The sequence below is a fragment of the Sphaerodactylus townsendi genome, linkage group LG16, assembly GCF_021028975.2.
Source record: "Sphaerodactylus townsendi isolate TG3544 linkage group LG16, MPM_Stown_v2.3, whole genome shotgun sequence".
NCBI classification, from domain to species: domain Eukaryota; kingdom Metazoa; phylum Chordata; class Lepidosauria; order Squamata; family Sphaerodactylidae; genus Sphaerodactylus; species Sphaerodactylus townsendi.
In genome coordinates, this window is record NC_059440.1 from 10253527 (window position 1) to 10271445 (window position 17919).

Sequence of the window (17919 nt, forward strand, 5' to 3'; positions counted from 1 at the left end):
ATTAAGGATTAGAGTTGGTTTCCCCTTATGGGATGGCGTCTGGTGTTCACTCCCAGGTTGGCCAGCAGACTCCTAATATATTGTCGAAGGCTTTCACGGCTGGATTCAACTGGTTGTGGTGGGTTTTCCGGGCTGCGTGGCCGTGGTCTGGTGGATCTTGTTCCTAACGTTTCGCCTGCATCTGTGGCTGGCATCTTCAGAGGTATATCACAGGGGGAAGTCTTTTACATAGTGCCACACAGCCCGGAAAACCCACAACCACCAAACTCCTAATATTTGATATACAGTCCAGCCCTATGCAGACTTACTCCAGTCTAATCCATTTATTTCAGTTGGCTTAGACCACAGGTGTCAAACTCGCGGCCCTCCAGATGTTATGGACTAGAGTTCCCATCATCCCCTGCCAGCATGGATGCTGGCAGGGGATGATGGGAACTGTAGTCCATAACATCTGGAGGGCCGCGAGTTTGACACCTGTGGCTTAGACTGAAGTAACTGCACAGGGGTTGTACTGTTTGGCACCTTTTCCCCCTATCAGGTCAACATTTCCAATATGTGGGGTGGCTCAGCCTGGATGTATCGGGCAGCCCCATCTAAACGACAGGGCGCTTGGACGTGGCACTGCAGCCCCATCTCTCCCCAGTGGGCTTTCTGGCATTGAGGGGAAACTAAAAACCTTCCTGCTGCTGGAAAGTCCTCATTGGGCTTAATGGACTTACACCACTGAAAAGGTGACGTGTGCGAAGCCCCCGCTGCCGGAGCAATGAGGCAATGGCTGGGAGGAAACTGACTAGCATTGGCTCCTCCCCCGGCCATGCCCCTGGATTGCCACCACTGCTCCAGTGGGGGTGCAGGGATGCAGGGGTGTAACGAGGCAAACTGTAGCCCTGGACAAAACCTGAGTTGGATGCCCCCTCCCCCATGGGCGGCCACTCCACCACAACCAAACAATGGGGAATGGGGCACCCCCTTTGGGAGTCCATAACTTTGGACTCCCTGAACCAAACCTCACCAAACTTGGGGGGTAGCATAAGGACAGTCTCCTGATGATACGCTGAAATTTTGGTGCTGCTAGCCTAAAAACTGCACCCCCTGCAGGCCAAAAATGGAAAACTACTAAAAATACCCAAAAACGAACCCTGCATTTTGATGCCCCCCACAAGGTGGTGCCCTGGGCAGCTGCCCACCTTGCCCAATGGGCATTACGCCCCTGCAGGGATGCTGCTGGGATGTCCCACTGTCCCACTAACCACCCACAGACGGATTTGCCACTGTGCCAGGGCAAGTGCCCCAGGGAAGGCAAATCCTCCAGAGTGGTCCTGCACCGCTCCCAACACTGGATCCCACCCCCCACCCCCTTTGGTTGGGGCCATAAAGCATTCCCACATACTGAGCCCATGATTTGAATCGTCACAATTTAAAGATTTCAGCTCAGATCTGAATTAGGGAAAGCTCTGCCAACTCTTACAAACGTGTGGGCAGTTTCATCAGGGGCAGAGTCGAAAATCGTGTCATGCTGGCTAGCCACGTGTGAAAAATACTGTGAAAAAACATTGAGTCGTCGTTATCAGATCTCACTGAGGGGTTTTTTCACGCCTTCAAATATAGATGTTTTGAGATTGTGCCACAGACCCCCCCAAATGTAGCGCCCAGTTTTGGACCCATCACCAGCTGCCCGATAAATGTGGGAAGGCTTTCTTACAAGCAAGCTACAAAGGGAGCGGCCATCTTCTCCCCCTGTGTGTCCCTAGCTCTGACAAGTGGGCGCATCTTGAATGCAGAGGTTCTGTTTCATTGCATTGGCAGCCAGACTTTGATGTACTTCTTGGTGAACAATGCCCGGTTCTTTTTTTAACCCAGTGGTTGCCATCAAAGCTTGTGGTAAAGAGTTCTGTCTTAATGCAGGACCCTTCAATGGGGTGTCTGTGCAGTGCTGGATTTACCTATAGTCTTGGCAGGGCGAAGCCTAGGGCCTCAAAATCTAGGGGATTTCCTTCTTGTATATGTGTACTGCTGCAAGGACGTTGTACATGCAGAAATGGAGAGAGGAAAAATGACCAACAAAGGAAGATTCGATACAGAAGGTCACAGAATATTCAGAAATGGCAAAATTAACAGCCTTATTAAAGGACAGTAATACAGAGAAGTTTGCAGAAAACTGGTAACCTTTTACGGTCTACCTATTGAAAACGTATGGTAGAAGAGAAACAATTGCGGGATTTGAGATTTGAAAGAAAACAGCAGACTAAAATAGAATATTGGAAAAGATCTGATAAACTGTTTCATTTTAGTTAGATGCAGGAAATGATAAATGATAAAGTGTGTATCTGATAAATTGTTTCATTTTAGTTAGATGCAATAGTGAGATAGCGGGAAGTCATTATTTGGTTATTTTCCTTTTTTGTTTTTGTTTTGTATTGATGTGACGGTGTGAAAGTGTTTGTGTTTGTTTTTTGTTCCTGTGAATGTTGAGAATCTTTTTTCAATGGGGAACAAAATCTAGGGGGCCCCCGGCCAAGGAGTATAATATTTTTGACACTGTCATGGTTTTTTCTTACACACGCTGTCATAATGCACTTTAGTCTCTAAACAACACTTCAGTAATTTTCCTTTTTGTCACTGTCCACCACTGCTTGGAAAGTGATCACAGAGCCACCCAGATCTCCCATTCTTTGCTGACAGAGCCAGCGAGGTTAAGAGCAGGTGGATTCTAAACTGGAGAACGGGGTTTGATTCCTCACTCCTCCACCTGAGTGGCGGAGGCTTATCTGGTGAACCAGCTGTGTTTCCACACTCCTACGTTCCTGCTAAGTGACCTTGGGCTAGTCACAGTTCTCTCTGAACTCTCTCAGCCCCACCTACCTCACAAGGTGTTTGTTGTGGGAAGAGGCGGGGAAAGGAGCTTGTAAGGCACCTTGAGTCTCCTTACAGGGAGAGAAAGGTGGGGTATAAATCCAAACTCCTCTTCTTCTTCGTCCTTCAGGTTGCGCCTGGGCAAAGGGGACGTGCTGACCTTCTATGACGGAGACGACTTGACCGCACGCATCCTGGGCCAGTACTCCGGCCTCAACCGGCGCTTCAAGCTCTTCACCTCAACAGCTGACGTCACCATCCAGTTTCAGTCTGACCCTGGCAGCAGCGGCCTGGGCTACCAGCAGGGATTCATTGTCCACTTTACAGGTTTGCATCTCCCAGACGTTTGGAAGGCAGGAGCTCTGTGGCAAAATGCCCCAGCTTCTTCTCTGCTTCATTTTTCTTTCAGGAAGAGGTTAGCCAAAGAGAAATCCAGAAACAATTTTCAGTGTTCACTTGGAGCATGTGTGCTTTGCTTGGTTTTGTGCAGGATTTGACAACAGAAGCAGAATAGAGCCCCCGAACCGTTAAAGCTTTCATTGTATTGTCGAAGACTTTCACGGCCGGAATCACTGGGGTGCTGTGTGGTTTCTGGGCTGTATGGCCGTGTTCTAGCAGCATTCTCTCCTGACGTTTCGCCTGCATCTGTGGCTGGCATCTTCAGAGGATCTGATGGTAGGAATGGAAAGCAAGTGGAGTATATATACTGTGAGGTCGTTAGAGAACTGGCCGTGAAAGCCTTCAACAATACATTGAACATCTCTACGGGGAGAAATTGTTCCAAGACACTTGGAAATTGGAAAAACTACGGCTCAGGAAAGCACACCTACTGTGTTCTCTAACGACCTCACAGTATATATACTCCACTTGCTTTCCATTCCTACCATCAGATCCTCTGAAGAGGCCAGCCACAGATGCAGGCAAAACGTCATGAGAGAATGCTGCTAGAACATGGCCAAACAGCCCGGAAACTGCACAGCACCCCAAAGCTTTCATTGTTGCGAAAAAGCTAGTCAAGGTGCAGTTAGATCAGATGCCCGGGTTGAGTGCTGCCGCTCTGACTTCTAGTTCGGGTACAGTTAGATCACGGCTGTTTCCGCACGGCACAATCACACCTGGTCACAATTGGTTTCTTATAATCCGGGTCTGTTGTATCCCAGTTTCTCCCTTCACGTGGCTGCCCATTTTGTGAAGGAATCTAGTGAAGACCAGGAGGAAACACTCCAGTTTGTTTCGCATGAGCCCGGGTCTTTTGCCTTTACATTGCAAGCATATCTGAGCATGCCCGGTGTCCCTCGTTCTGATTGGCTGTTGTGGGAGCTTGAATGAATGTCAGGCAGGGAGATCAAGGGGGAGATCAGGCAGCTGGGCAGGAAAAATAAACTGGTTCTGCTCCCGTGGTGTTTGTACGGTAGCAGGCTCACCCTGGGATTTTGGAAAATAATCGCCCATTTGGTGATTTTTTAATACCCTGGGATGAGGGAAATATCGGGGGGCAAACCCGCTTGAGGACTGGGAACCATGCAAAATTCTTGTACGGAACGGGGTATTTCTCTTGCTCAACGCAGGATATTTGGACCGTGCGGAAACAGCCCATGCATCCAACACGTAGTTGTGCTGAAATCAGCACCTCTGGGTTGGATTCTCCTTCTCTGTGAATCTTACACTGAAATAACAGTACTGTGCATTTCCCTGTAGGGAGGGCAGGGAGGCGTGCAGGGGTTCCTGCGGCCGGGCAGGGGGCTGGCCGGTCTGATTTTCCATCTCTCTGATCAACGTGTGCCCTTTCCCTCTCAGAGGTACCCCGCAACGACACTTGCCCGGAGCTGCCGGAGATCCCCAACGGCTGGAAGACTGTGTCCCACCCAGAACTGATCCATGGCACTGTGGTTACCTACCACTGCTACCCTGGCTATGAATTGGTGGGCACCGAGCTCCTGATGTGCCACTGGGACTTGACCTGGAGTGGGGACCTGCCCTCTTGCCAGCGAGGTGAGTGAGTACGCGGAGGGGAGTACATGGAAGCCTCTCTCGTTTCCTATGTATTTTCCTCCGTTTCCTACCTATTTTATTCCTCCGCTGCCTGGACTGCTGCTGTTTATCTGGACCCACACGGGAAGCAAAGCGATTGCTCAAGAACAGGGTTTTGTGTGTGTGCTTGCATTGAAACTGAAGTCACGTCTCCTTCTGAATACACAATAAGCACATAAATATTTTGAAGATCAGGTCTTGGAAGAATGGGCAGGCATCGATCTTCCTTAAAGATACCTGCCTCCAGGTGGGGCCACCTGGGGACCCCCCAGAATTACAGCTCATTTTCAGACTACTGAGATCAGTTCCCTTGGAGAAAGGGGATGTTTTGGAGCGTGGATTCCGTGGCATTGTATCCCACTGAGGTCCATCCCCAAATTTCCAAGAGTACCCCAACTTGGATTGTGTGTGTATGTGCGTGCGTGCGTGCTTGCGTGCGTGCGTCCCACTGATGGCCAGGCAGGATAGCCCAGGGATAGCCCAGTGAATTATTCCCCTTGGTGTCTCATCCACCCCTTTGGCAAGTCATTGAGATTCTGGGAAGAAACAGAGCTTTCTCGGCTTCCCCTTGAGGTATCAGCAATGGCATGTGCTAGATCAGAGCTCAATACTGCATGGGGTCTCCTTGCTCTGATTAACGTAACCGAGGCACATGCAGAATGAGGCACTTTGAATCCACTTTCAGTGCACTCTGCAACTGGATTTTCTGTGCGGAATAGCAACATCCACTTGCAAACAATGATGAAAGTGGACTGAAAGTGCATTATTCTGCATGTTCAGAAGGGGCCAGAGTGTGTGCGTTCAACAGATGTCAGAGGCGTAGCTCCAAGGGGACACGGGGTGCAATGCACCAGGTGCGCACCCCTGTGGGAGTGTGGCGAGGCACGGTGGGGGCGTGGCGTGGCAGGGGCAGAGGACACACCGGTGCACTGGGTGCTTTTCCCCCTCGCTACGCCTCTGACAGATGTGTATGTGGTTCCCCTGCCACTAAGGGAACTATTGGGCAGATTTGCACGGGTCCCTTTGTCTGAGACAGTTTGTGATTGTAAATCTTGAAAATGTAGACCCAATCTGGCCTTTCCTTATTGACTTTAATTCGCTGCAGTTTGAGATAAGAGGCTCACAATGAACATTGATAAATGGATCCCAGCTAGGGTTGCTGGCTTCAGGTTGGGAAATACCTGGAGATTTTGGGGGTGGAGTCTGAGAGGGCTGTTTCGGGATGGGGGGGAACTTCGATTGGATATGATTCCATAGAGCCCACCTTCCAAAGTGGTCTCTGGTACCTGGAGATCGGTCATAACAGCAGGAAATCAGCCACCACCTGGAGATTAGCCACCCTAACCCCAACTCTAGAGGTGGAGATTGTAGCTAAATTGTTAGCTGATATTGATCCTCACGTGACTCTGTGACAGTAGCAGAGTCCCTGTCCGTGGCATTTAGTAATAGCGATGACGTCTCGCAAGGTAACAATATCATTTTTAGTTAAGTATCTGTTTTCTCCTCTATTTGCTTATGGCCACTTGGTCTGTGAGCATAAACAAAGACGGGAAGAAGCGCAAGAGAGGCCCTTTGGCCTCTCTCCGACACATGTATTGCTTTCGTACACAATCTGAGCACGGCTGGGAATGGAACCGGACATTAAAGTTTTGGTTATGCCAAGAGCTCCCCCTGCTGGCACTTCACAGACCTTGCTGAGCTCGTTCACGCACAGCGGGTGGCATTCTGTCCAAGGACTGGGGAGTTGGATTCTTTTAAAAATGAATAGGAGACGCAGGATTTAGAAGAAAACCCCTTCTCATGCAAATTATCTTGCCAAAAAAAAAGTCATTTTCCAAGAAGGTGTTGCAACCTAATTGGAAAGTCTTTTTTTTAAGGGGGGGTGTACCGGGCAAATACTGGGATGAATATAAACATTTTAAATGGGTGCAGGAGGTGCGGTTGATAGACTGGAATTCAATAATATTGCCTTCAAACATATTGCGAAAACTGAAGATTTGTTGAATTCGGAAATGTTGCTAATTTTTGCAAAATTTCTCACCAGTTTACGGAACGTATGTATGTTTGACTTGTTATTCATCCCAAGCTCCACTATAATGGGGAGATATAAATCTAAATACCGAGAGAGAGAGAGACCTAGACCCATTCCAGTGCTTTCCACAAGCTATGCATAACTGAATTATTAAAGAGGGATTCTCTACACAGGCAATAATCTTTCACTGCACTAAGTGATCCTCAAAATTACTTAGAAAAATTATTTAGGACTGTGGTCTATACCAGGGGTCTGCAACCTGCCGCTCTCCAGATGTTCATGGACTACAATTCCCATCAGCCCCTCCCAGAATGGCCAAATTGGTTGCTAAAAGCCCCCCTGTTCTCTCTACCCTGGGAGAGGGAGCAACGCTGGGGCTTTTAGCACCAGCCCAGGGTGGGGAGGAGGCGGAAGCAGCCAGCAGCAAGCCACGCCCCCGCCAGATGCTGCGGCCCTGCCTCCTCCCTTGATGGAGGTTGAGTGAAGGGGTGGCAGCCGGTTCTGATTGAGCGGGCGGGGGCAGCACCCCCATTCAACCAGAACCTGTCGTTAAATTTTTTGAATCCCACCATTGATTACAAAGCTTTGAACACAGAGCCTTCAGTATGCATGTTCTACCAGACCCCTTCCCTCCTTGGCAAATTAATACTTGATCATTATTGCTGGGGGGGAAAATAACTCATTGGCTAGGCTTGAAGAACTGGTTCTGTTGGTTGTATTGCTGAAGTCTGAATTTCAGGTGTTTATTTTCCATTTTTTTTCTGCATTCTGCATTGTTTTGCAAAGAAATAGCCCTCCTGCCAGGCATTGAAGAGTGGGTGATGCTCCAGGGAGAATGAACAGAGCCAGTGGGTAACAGCTCTCCCAAGCTGTCCTCTTCCTTCTCTCTGTAGTGACCACGTGCCGGGACCCTGGAGATGTGGATCACAGCCGCCGCATGGTCTCCAGCGGCAAATTCCCTGTGGGCGCCACCATCCAGTTCGTCTGTGACAAAGGCTACGCGCTGGCTGGGAGCGGTGTAATCACCTGTCATGACCGACAAGCCGGAGATCCCAAGTGGAGCGATCGTCTTCCCAAATGCATCCGTAAGTCACTTGGGTTCGCAGGCTTGATGCGGACGGGGGCTCTGAACCAGGATCAGGTTCACAACTTCCACAACTGGCGAACTTCTCTCTCTCTCTCTCTCCCCCTCTCTCTCTCTTTCTGACCCCTTCCGCACATGCAGAATCATGCGCTTTCAATCCACTTTCAATGCACTTTGCAGCTGTGCGGAATAGCAAAATCCACTTGCAAACAATTGTGAAAGTGGATTGAAGGTGTATTATCCTGCATGTGCGGAAGGTGCCTCTCTCTCTCTCTGCCTGAGGCTTGGGGCAAGGGATAGAGAAGCGCTCTCATTATCTTGTGTTCCAGAGGCATCTCCTAGTCCTGAGGATAGAGCCCTCTGCTTTTGATGAAAAAGTAAAAGTTATAAGGCTTTTCAAGTTTGTAAAAAATCACCAAAGGAAGGTCTATAAAATGAGAGCGATAAAGTAGGCATAGGGGAGAAAAAGTAGAGATTTTTTTTCCTTCCTCTCGAAATAGCAGCACATAGGAGCACCCAACGAAGTTGATGGGCAGTAGATTCCATTCAGACAAAAAAGTTTCCTTAAACAAGGGATAGGCTCAGAACAACAAAACAACAAAAGTTGTTCAGAACAACTTTCTCAGAACAACAAAAGAACTTGTTTCTTTAAACAAGATATGCTCAGAACAACAAAATGGGTTTCTGACAAATATGTTCCAAATATGAGTATGGAAATAGCAGAATGGCTTCTCAGTCAGTTTGGAGAGAGAGAGAGAGAGAGAGAGAGAGAGAGAGCATGTCCAACGCACTCCATCAAGTTTCAGCTGACTTATGGCGACCCCATAGCAATTTCTAGGCAAGAGATGTTTGGAGGTGACTTGCCACTGCCTGGCTCCATGTGGACTGAGAGAGTTCTAAGAGAACTGGGGCTGGCCCACGATCATGCAGCAGGTTTCATGTGGAGAAGCAGGGAATCGAACCCAGTTCTCCGGATTAGAGTCTTCTGCTCTTAAACCATCTGCCACTCCAGCTCACCTGGTGAAATGTCAGTCAGTGACAAAGGGGAGTGCTCAAGTCTTGCTTCACCTTCCTCTTCGCCCAGAAAAAAATGTGCAATCTAACAAAAATAGCATCAGTGGCCAGGGGACAGGATTACAGCTCCAAGTGATAAGGAGTGGGTCAGAAAACACCCGGCTAAAGCTGAAATGAGTTTAAGTCTTTTAGCATGGATGAATTACATCTGGGATGCTAAAGGAACTTGCTGATAGCCTCTCTGTCCTCCAGGGCAGTCCTAGTGATTCTAAGGCCTTGGGCAAAAGTTCAGGATGAAGAAGAAGAAGAGTTTGGATTTATATCCCCCTTTCTCTCCTGTAAGGAGACTCAAAAAAAGGTTTATAATCTCCTTTCCCTTCCCCCCGCCCCCACAACAAACACCCTGTGAGGTGGGTGGAGCTGAGAGCTCCGAAGAACGGTGACCAGCCCAAGGTCACCCAGCTGGCATGTGTTGGAGTGCACAAGCTAATCTGGTTCACCAGATAAGCCTCCACAGCTCAAGTGGCAGAGCAGGGAATCAAACCCGGTTCTCCAGATTAGAGTGCACCTGCTCTTAACCACTACACCATGCTGGCAGCTCTCTGCAGGACAGGGCTCGAGAATCACTGTCCACCCGACCCATCCTCCAGGCTCAAGAAAGGCCTTCCCCCAGTAAAGCAGGCAGGTAAATTCTGCCACTGCTAAGCTAGCCGCTGTCTGAGCCCCAGAGGGGGCAGAGGTGCATGGCCAGCATCAAGCCAGCTACCTGATAACTAGAGGGGGGCACGTGACCCTGCTTCCTCTTCTTTCCCACCTTGCTGAAGGGCAGGGCCTTGGGCACCCAGGGGGGCACCCAGCCAGCTGCTTCAGATGCCCTGTGGCTAAGATTGCCCGTGCCATCTTCTTGGAGGACCTGTGCAATGCCACCAGAATGAAGCAAGACAAACGCTGCGCTGACATTCAATGAGGAAAATTACAGGGAAATGACTGAATCATCAGTTTCAATACGATACCAGAACAGATTATAAAGCAGTCTATCTACAAGCCTCTCGGAAACGCTGCAGAGATCAATAGAAGCCAGGGCGGATTTGTTAAGAATAAATCTCGTTACATTAATCTCGTCATGCTTTTTGACGGGTTTACTTGCTGAGCGGATCCTGGGAATGTAGTTAGTGTGATGTGCCCAGACTTCTCCAAGGTGTTTCACAAAGGACCCCCCTGATATCTTGGTGAGCAACATGATTTAAATGCGGGTCATATGACCAGGCCATCAAGTGGATTTACAGCAGGTAGGAGAACTGTAGGGCTTCAAAGAAGGGCTTCCCAGTGGTATTTTGACCGATTGGAGGGCAGTCTCAAGGGCCACACTGCAGGGCTCCGTTGAGCCCAATACTAACAGTCAAGTGCTGAAAGTGTGGGGTATAAGGGTTAATATTCGGTGCAGAGGAAACTGGACGTCTACGAAATAAGAACTTTATCATTTGATCAATTTTTTGTTGTTAGGTATGTTTTGGATTCTGAGTCGAAAGTACAAATAAAAATCGTTGTACCAAAAAAACCCCCCGCAAAACATCGGGATGACACGAAGGGGTGGAAGAGGGAGGTCCGATAAAGGCTGCTAGCCACCATGGCTAACTGGACCTCCATGCTCCAAAACGGCATACTCTGGGTGTCTAACTGCAGACATTCGAACAGGTGGAGGCTTGGGGGCTCTGGAGAACTTCTTGGGTGTCTGGGTGGCCACCCTAGACCAGATGGCTGATGCGTCTGGTCCCGTGGGGCAATTCATAATTAAGCCCATCTAACTCAGAATCGGTCAATGAAATGGAACTGCTCTGGGCAACGATTGGAAAACATGCTCTACACGATTCCTCAATTAAGAAGAAGAGTTTGGATTTATACCCCACCTTTCTCTCCTGTAAGGAGAATCAAGGTGGCTTGCAAGCTCCTTTCCCTTCCTCTCCCCACAACCAGGGACATAGGTAAAGTGGGGCGGGGGTTCACAGGTTCAAACCCCTCCCATTATATATCCGGCTTGCTTGAAACAATGTATAGGACGGCCCAGCTGGAAAGTCAGCTCAGTCACTGAACCCACCCCGTTAAAAAATCTATACCTACGTCACTGCCCACAACAGACACCTTGTGAGGTCGGTGGGGCTGAGAGAGTCCCGAAGAACTGTGACTAGCCCAAGGTCACCCAGCAGGAATGTAGGAGTATAGAAACACACCTGGTTCACCAGATAAGCCTCTGCCACTCAGGTGGAGGAGTGGGGAATCAAACCCGGTTCTCCAGATTAGAATCCACCTGCTCTTCACCAATCTGGCTCCTATTAGCTTGTCCCAACATACAGCGTTAGCTGGCAATTATCTTAACCATATCACAAAAGGATGGAACAAACTCTCATGGGCTTCCTGGTGCAAGTTCGAGAGGTTCTGGGCTCACGCTGGGCTTTTAACGAGTGGTCCAAAGGCCACACTGGGCACGGAGGGGCCTTTGCTGGGTGCTTCAAAGAGCCCTCTGGCTCTTAGTTTGAAGAAATGAATGGTCAGCCCCAAAGACCTTCACTGGACTCCCTTCTGGTTGTTCTTCTTTTCGTAGCGGAGGTGTACGAACCCTGCCTCAACCCTGGCGTCCCTGACCACGGATCTCAGAACCCAGAGAAGAGAGTGTACCAGGCGGGCACACTGCTGCGGTTCTCCTGCACAGCAGGCTATACACTGCTAGGTGATGCCACCCTACGTTGCGTGCCAGGTCACCCTTCCCAATGGAATGGCACTCCACCTTTCTGCAAGACAAGTAAGTCTGTTGGGGGGTGCATTAGCCATAGCGTACCGCTGACTATATCCATTGCCCCAGTACAACGTGTTTTATTTTTCTGCTTGTTCTATGCTGAGATTCAGGCCAAGTTCTAGCACTGAGAGCGGACTCTTCTGTTGTAGCTTTCACATCTTTCTCATTAAATAGCCCTTCTGCCGATCTGTGCGAGAGGGTAGGAAGGACATCTGCACGAGAGGGTAGCCAGTTTCATACAGGTGGCTGTAAACCTTTGCCTTGTTAGGAACAAGTGTCAATTTTAGGTACCATAAAATTATAACATATGCATTTTTATAATGTTGTTTCTTCAGAGGCGTAACTCCAAGGGGGAAGTGGGGTGCGCAACTCACCGGGCGCGCACCCCTGTGGGGTCGTGGCGGGGGGGTTCCTGGGCGGGACGGGGGCAGAGGACACACCGCTTTTCCCCCTTGCTGCGCCTTTGTGTTTCTTCTATGTTTTGTATTGCTTTTTAACGCTAAACAACTGTGACTCCTTTTAATTATGATACTGGGTTGTACTTTGGATGCCAATGAAGGCTCATGTATATGTATATCCATCGCCCATCCATGTGGGGCGGATGCAGAACCAAGAATAGCAATATTTAGCTCTGTGGCAAGGTCGACCATATTCTGGAAGCTCCATGAATTATTCAAAGACATTTTCTTGCTTACAAAATGTATTCAGGTTCCGCTACTCAAAGGTAGGGTGAGAAAGCGTGCCGAATCCTCGCTTTAGCCTTTGTGATCTCCGCACTAAGCGAGCATCGCTTTGCAGCCATGAGGACTGGAAACTTTAGCAGAAGGGGGGGTGAGGGGAGTCATGCTTACGCCACAGGATCGCAGATATAGGAAATGCCCACGGCTTGAAGAGGGTTACCAGCATGCCGAAGCACCTGAGCCAGAGGTGGGATCCAACCAGTTCTCACCACTTCTCTAGAAGTGGTTACTAATTTTTTCTGAGTGCCGAGAAGTGGTTACTAAAGCAACCTCCCTGCCCAATAGGGACTGGAGGTGCGTGTGTCCAGCGGCGCCACTGTTTGAATCCCACCACCATCGGAACCTGTTATTAAAATGTTTGGATCCCACCACTGACCTGAGCCCTGAGGGATAGGGCAGGATTGAAATCAAATAAAATAAATAGTGGATTAAATAGGTTCACAGGGCTCTGGAAGGTTTGTGCCTGCGTTGGAGGCCTGGGGTCTCACAGCCTCCTGCTTTTATTTCTTTGGCAGCCTCCTCCAAGGAGTTCTACACCAATCGCAACCTGGACGGTAAGAAGGCGGGCCACTATCCCTCCCTTGATCAGGTTTTCCTGCTGGGGAGGGAGGCGGTGCAGGCTTCACCCTGTAACTGGGCTCGTGTGCCCTTCTCCTTCCCTGGGGCCGGACTGCGTGCCCTTTGGCAGTCTCCATTTGGCCCCTCGGCCCATCCCATTTCTTCCCCTCACCTCTTTCTTCTCCCCCACAAGCTGTGGCAAAAATGGCCCCCGCCGGAGACGTCCTGCAAGGCTCGAACGTGGCCTTTGCCATCTTCCTGCCCGTGGCTGCTGTGGGATTTCTCCTGGGCACCGTTTACCTGTACATCTCCAGGTGAGTCCCTGCTTCAGTGGCTCAAGCCGCACGCAGCCCTTTGAAAGGGGGATGCCTTGAGCTAGGGTTGCCAACCTCCAGGTGTGACCTGGAACTCACCTGCTTTTACAACTGATCTCTGGGCTACGGAGATCATTTTCCCTGGAGAAAACGGCAGCTTTGACAGGTGGGTTGTATGGCTCCCCTCTGAAACCCTGGCTTCTCCAGGCGCCACCCCCCAAATCCCCAGGTATTTTCCCAACCCGAAGTTGGCAACCCTACCTGGAGCGTCTTTGTGCTTCCTCGCAGGCACCAAGGAAAACCGTCGCTGCAGCTGCCCCTGTCGGGTTCCCACCCCTACGATCACATCACCGTGGATTCAGCCTTTGACAACCCTACCTATGAAACCGGAGTAAGTGTCAACTCCCTCCCATGGCCCAGGGGTGTAGATACCATGGGGACATGTGGGGACAAATGTCCCAGGCCGCCACCATTTGATCACGTGGGGGGCAGAAAAATTTGGGTTCGTTTCTAATTTTTAGTATTTTTAGTTTAATTACATTGTCGGCCAGCAGGGGGCACAGTTTTCAGGCTATCGTCAGATGACACTTCTGCTGATACCACACAGATTTGGTGAAGTTTGGTTCAGGGGGTCCAAAGTTATGGACCCCCAAAGGGGATGCCCCCATCCCCCATTGTTTCCAATGGAAACTAATAGTAGATGGGGCTACCCTTTTGAGGGTCTGTAACTTTGGACCCCCTGAACCAAACTTCACTAAACCGAGGTGGTATCATCATGATAGTCCCCTGCTGATACAACCCAAGTTTGGTGAAGTTTGGTTCAGGGGGTCCAAAGCTATGGACCCCCAAAGTGGGTGCCCCATCCCCCATTCAATGGGAGCTGATAGTAGATGGGGCTACTCTTTTGAGGGTCCATAACCTTGGACCCCCTGAACCAAACTTCACCTGAGTCAGAGCATCGAAACCATCTGCCTGATCTCTGATTGCCTCGCCAGGGACTCAGACAGAGATAGACCTTTCCCAGCCCTGCTGCCCAAGACACCAAGACTTATGAAGCCATGGGCTTACTGCCTGGGTTTAGTCCTTCGCTGGCTTGCGGAAGGACATGGGACAGCTTTACAAAACAATTTTGTGTTGACGCCAAGATGGTTGGGGAGCAGATGGGCTGCCTGGATGTTGTAGGCTGCTTGGATGGATGGATGGATGGATGGATGGATGGATGGATGGATGGATGGATGGATGGATGGATGGATGGATGGATGGATGGATGGATGGATGGATGGATGGATGGATGGATGGATGGATGGATGGATGGATGATGGATGGATGGATGGATGGATGGATGGATGGATGGATGGATGGATGGATGGATGGATGGATGGATGGATGGATGGATGGATGGATGGATGGATGGATGGATGGATGGATGGATGGATGGATGGATGGATGGATGGATGGATGGATGGATGGATTAGCCCTCTGCTGACTAGGGTTGCCAATCTCCAGGTGGTAGCTGGAGATATCCCACTATTACAACTGATCTCCAGGCGACAGAGATCAATTGCCCTGGAGAAAATGATCACCTTGAAAAGTGGACTTTCGTGGCATTTTGCCCCATTAAAGTCTCTCCTCTCCCCAAACCCCACCTTCCTTAGGCTCCACCCCCAACATCTCCAGGTATTTCCTACCCTGGAGCAGGCAAGAGGTATAGTGGAATACACGTATTTTAATTAATAAACAAACAAAATGTAATGTTGCCTGCTCTGTATGGCATGGAATTGAGTGGAGTTGTGTATGGTATGGAGGTCAGGGTTGGAGGGCTGCAACAGGGTTGGGAGAACTGCCCAGGGTGGGCTAGAGCCAGGTAGATTTGGAGGGGGCGTTGTGTTGGGTGGGAGGGGGGTGGATTCTTTGCCAAGCAGCCAACCTCCTGCAGGCTTTTTTCTCTCCAGGAGACGCAGGAGTATGAAGTTTCCATCTAGGGCGGTGCCACCCTCGAGGTGGGAGCCAGAGGGGCAGGCCCCGCTCCTGATCCGTGCTGCCCTCCACCCTCTCCACGCGCCAACGACTGACTCGGAGGTCGGCTGACCACCTGCAGTGGCAAGGACCAGTGAAGACCTCCCACCCATCCCTCAAGACGGACCTTCTGGGGAGACAAATTAGAACTTGATACCAGCAGCTGGTGGCAGCCCTAGCCCTTTTTGTCTCCGAGACTTCCCCCCTTTCAGTCCTAGCTCCAATATGGGGTCAGCTCTGTGCCCGGTGCGGCAGATTTCCCTCGTGTGCTTCCACTCGCATCTCACCCACTGTTTCCTTTGGAACTCTCGACAGCATCCCGATCAGCTACTACCTGGCAGAAGCGTACTGGGGGATATGGCACCCGGGGCAACACCTGCTCCAGGCGCCCCTCTCCCCAAAGGAGCATCCAGGCCCCCATGTGATCTAATGGGGCGCCTGGGGACAATTGTCCCCCTTGTCCCCCTGGCAGATACGCCACTGCCGCCTAGTCCCTGCTTCCTCTCTGCCGAACCACCCTTCAAGGCCTCTCCCCCCTTGGCCCAAAGGCTTTCCTGAGTCCAGAGACTTCTGAACTTGTACAGGGAAGAAGCTTCAGGATCAGGACACTTCCCCAGGTGGGAGTTTGCTGACAACCTGCAACTCGAGCCAGTTGCTTACTCCCTTGTTCTCTTAGCCCACGACGGCCCACCTTGGAACCCCATGCTGAATTAGATTGCCCACCAAGCACGGAAGGTCTTGCGCAAGCAAAAAACAATAATGGTAGTGTGGAGGAATGTGGTTAAGAGCAGGCGCACTCTAATCTGGAGAACCGGGTTTGATTCCCCACTCTGCCGCTTGAGCTGTGGAGGCTTATCTGGTGAACCAGATTAGTTTGTGCACTCCCACACATGCCAACTGGGTGCCCTCAGCCCCACCCACCTCACAGGGTGTTTGTTGTGGGGGGAAGGGAAAGGAGATTATAAGCCCCTTGGGGTCTCCTTACAGGAAAGAAAGCAGGGATATAAATTCAAATTCTTCTTCTTCTACTACTAGTATGGAAGCTAAGGAGAATGTGGATGTCTTCCCTCATGAGCTAGGGAGGCACCCCCATTCGGCTGCCAGGAATTTTCCCCTTGGGTATCGGAAGCGTCAGATGAGGGTTTACGGTGGCACCATCCACACCCAAGTGTTGTACCTCCAAAATGTGATGCGTGCACATACACACCCCCAAAGTGTACCCTGACACTGCACACCTTCACCCATGGTAGTCCGTGAAGAGGCTCCCTTGTGTGTTTCCAAAAGAAGAGCGACTCAGAAGATGAGGAAATGCCTCCCCCAAACACAAGCATGTTGCGTTGATCTTTTAGATGGGGGAGGAGCCCTTTCTGCTTCCGGTTCCACACAAGTTCAGATACCCAAACTTGACATCTTCCAGTCCAGAGTACCAGACTCAGAACCCCCGCCCCCTTCTCCAACCAGCTCCAGCCTACATGATGGATGCCCCACCAAACAGGACACAACCAAACTGCCCAAGCATAGCCTGTACCTTGGTCTCATCCCTCTCCGCTCCCTGTGGCTTTCCTAGCAAGTTCACTGGGCATTCAGGCTGCTTTTGCTAGGATCCCTTGATTCCAGTTTCTACGAAGGATCTTCCAAAATCAGCCCATGAGGTTTCTGCAAGACTTGAGCTAGAAAATTCCAGATGATTATCGTGGAGCCTGAGCCATCGGGAGCTTCTGCTGTACAACCCTCACTGAAATAAGCAGGAACTACACAAGAGCATTACATTTAGGGGGAAAGTCCTGGAGGACTATAGCACACACATACACACCCTGCCTGCCCAGTTGGATCTGTCCAATTCCTATCTTATCACCCTAAAAGATGCTCCAAATCCAGGTGGGCTGCCCCTGCCTCCGGGCAAGATTTCCCCCTTGAAGGGGGGCTTCAGTTTGACTTCTCTGATCGCAACTTCTTTCTGCATCAGAGAGGAACCAGTTTCTTTTAAAACTTTTCCCCGTAACGTTAACATCAACATGGATTTCTGATCCTGGCAAAGTTTCCTTATCATCACCAGCAAACTTGTGGCGGAAAGGAAAGTTGGACTGTCGAAGGCTTTCACGGCCGGATTCAACGGGTTCTGGTGGGTTTTCCGGGCTGTGTGGCCGTGGTCTGGTGCATCTTGTTCCTCACGTTTCGCCTGCATCTGTGGCTGGCCTCTTCAGAGGTGTATCACAGAGGGAAGTCTGTTACACACTGAAGATGCCAGCCACAAATGCAGGTGAAACATCAGGAGAAAATGCTACCGGAACACGGCCATACAGCCCGGAAACTCCACAACACTCCTGTCCTTTAAACGTGAAACTGTCTCACTCCATCCCTCACACTTCAGTAGGGCTGCCTTGCCAGCTCCAAGTCGGGAAATAGCTGGAGATTTGGAGGGCAGAGCTTGAAGAGGGAGGGGTTTGGTGAGGGAGGGGCTCCAATGGGGTGAGATGCCATAGAGT

The 17919-nt window shown here is 50.3% G+C and overlaps 1 protein-coding gene across 2 annotated transcripts in view; it reads left to right on the plus strand.

Moving 5' to 3' along the window:
• SEZ6 (seizure related 6 homolog) overlaps nt 1-16327 on the plus strand; it is a 42562-nt gene extending 26235 nt beyond the window's left edge. The window contains exons 8-15 of one of the 2 annotated variants that reach the window (XM_048518897.1): nt 2984-3180; nt 4651-4845; nt 7810-8001; nt 11614-11811; nt 13061-13099; nt 13297-13417; nt 13706-13808; nt 15354-16327. In XM_048518897.1, the coding sequence (XP_048374854.1) occupies nt 2984-3180; nt 4651-4845; nt 7810-8001; nt 11614-11811; nt 13061-13099; nt 13297-13417; nt 13706-13808; nt 15354-15386 (1078 nt within the window). In that variant the 3' untranslated portion in view covers nt 15387-16327. The remainder of the gene's footprint in view (nt 1-2983; nt 3181-4650; nt 4846-7809; nt 8002-11613; nt 11812-13060; nt 13100-13296; nt 13418-13705; nt 13809-15353) is intronic. The other variant, XM_048518898.1, reaches the window with a different exon arrangement.
• The last annotated feature ends 1592 nt before the right edge of the window (nt 16328-17919 follow it).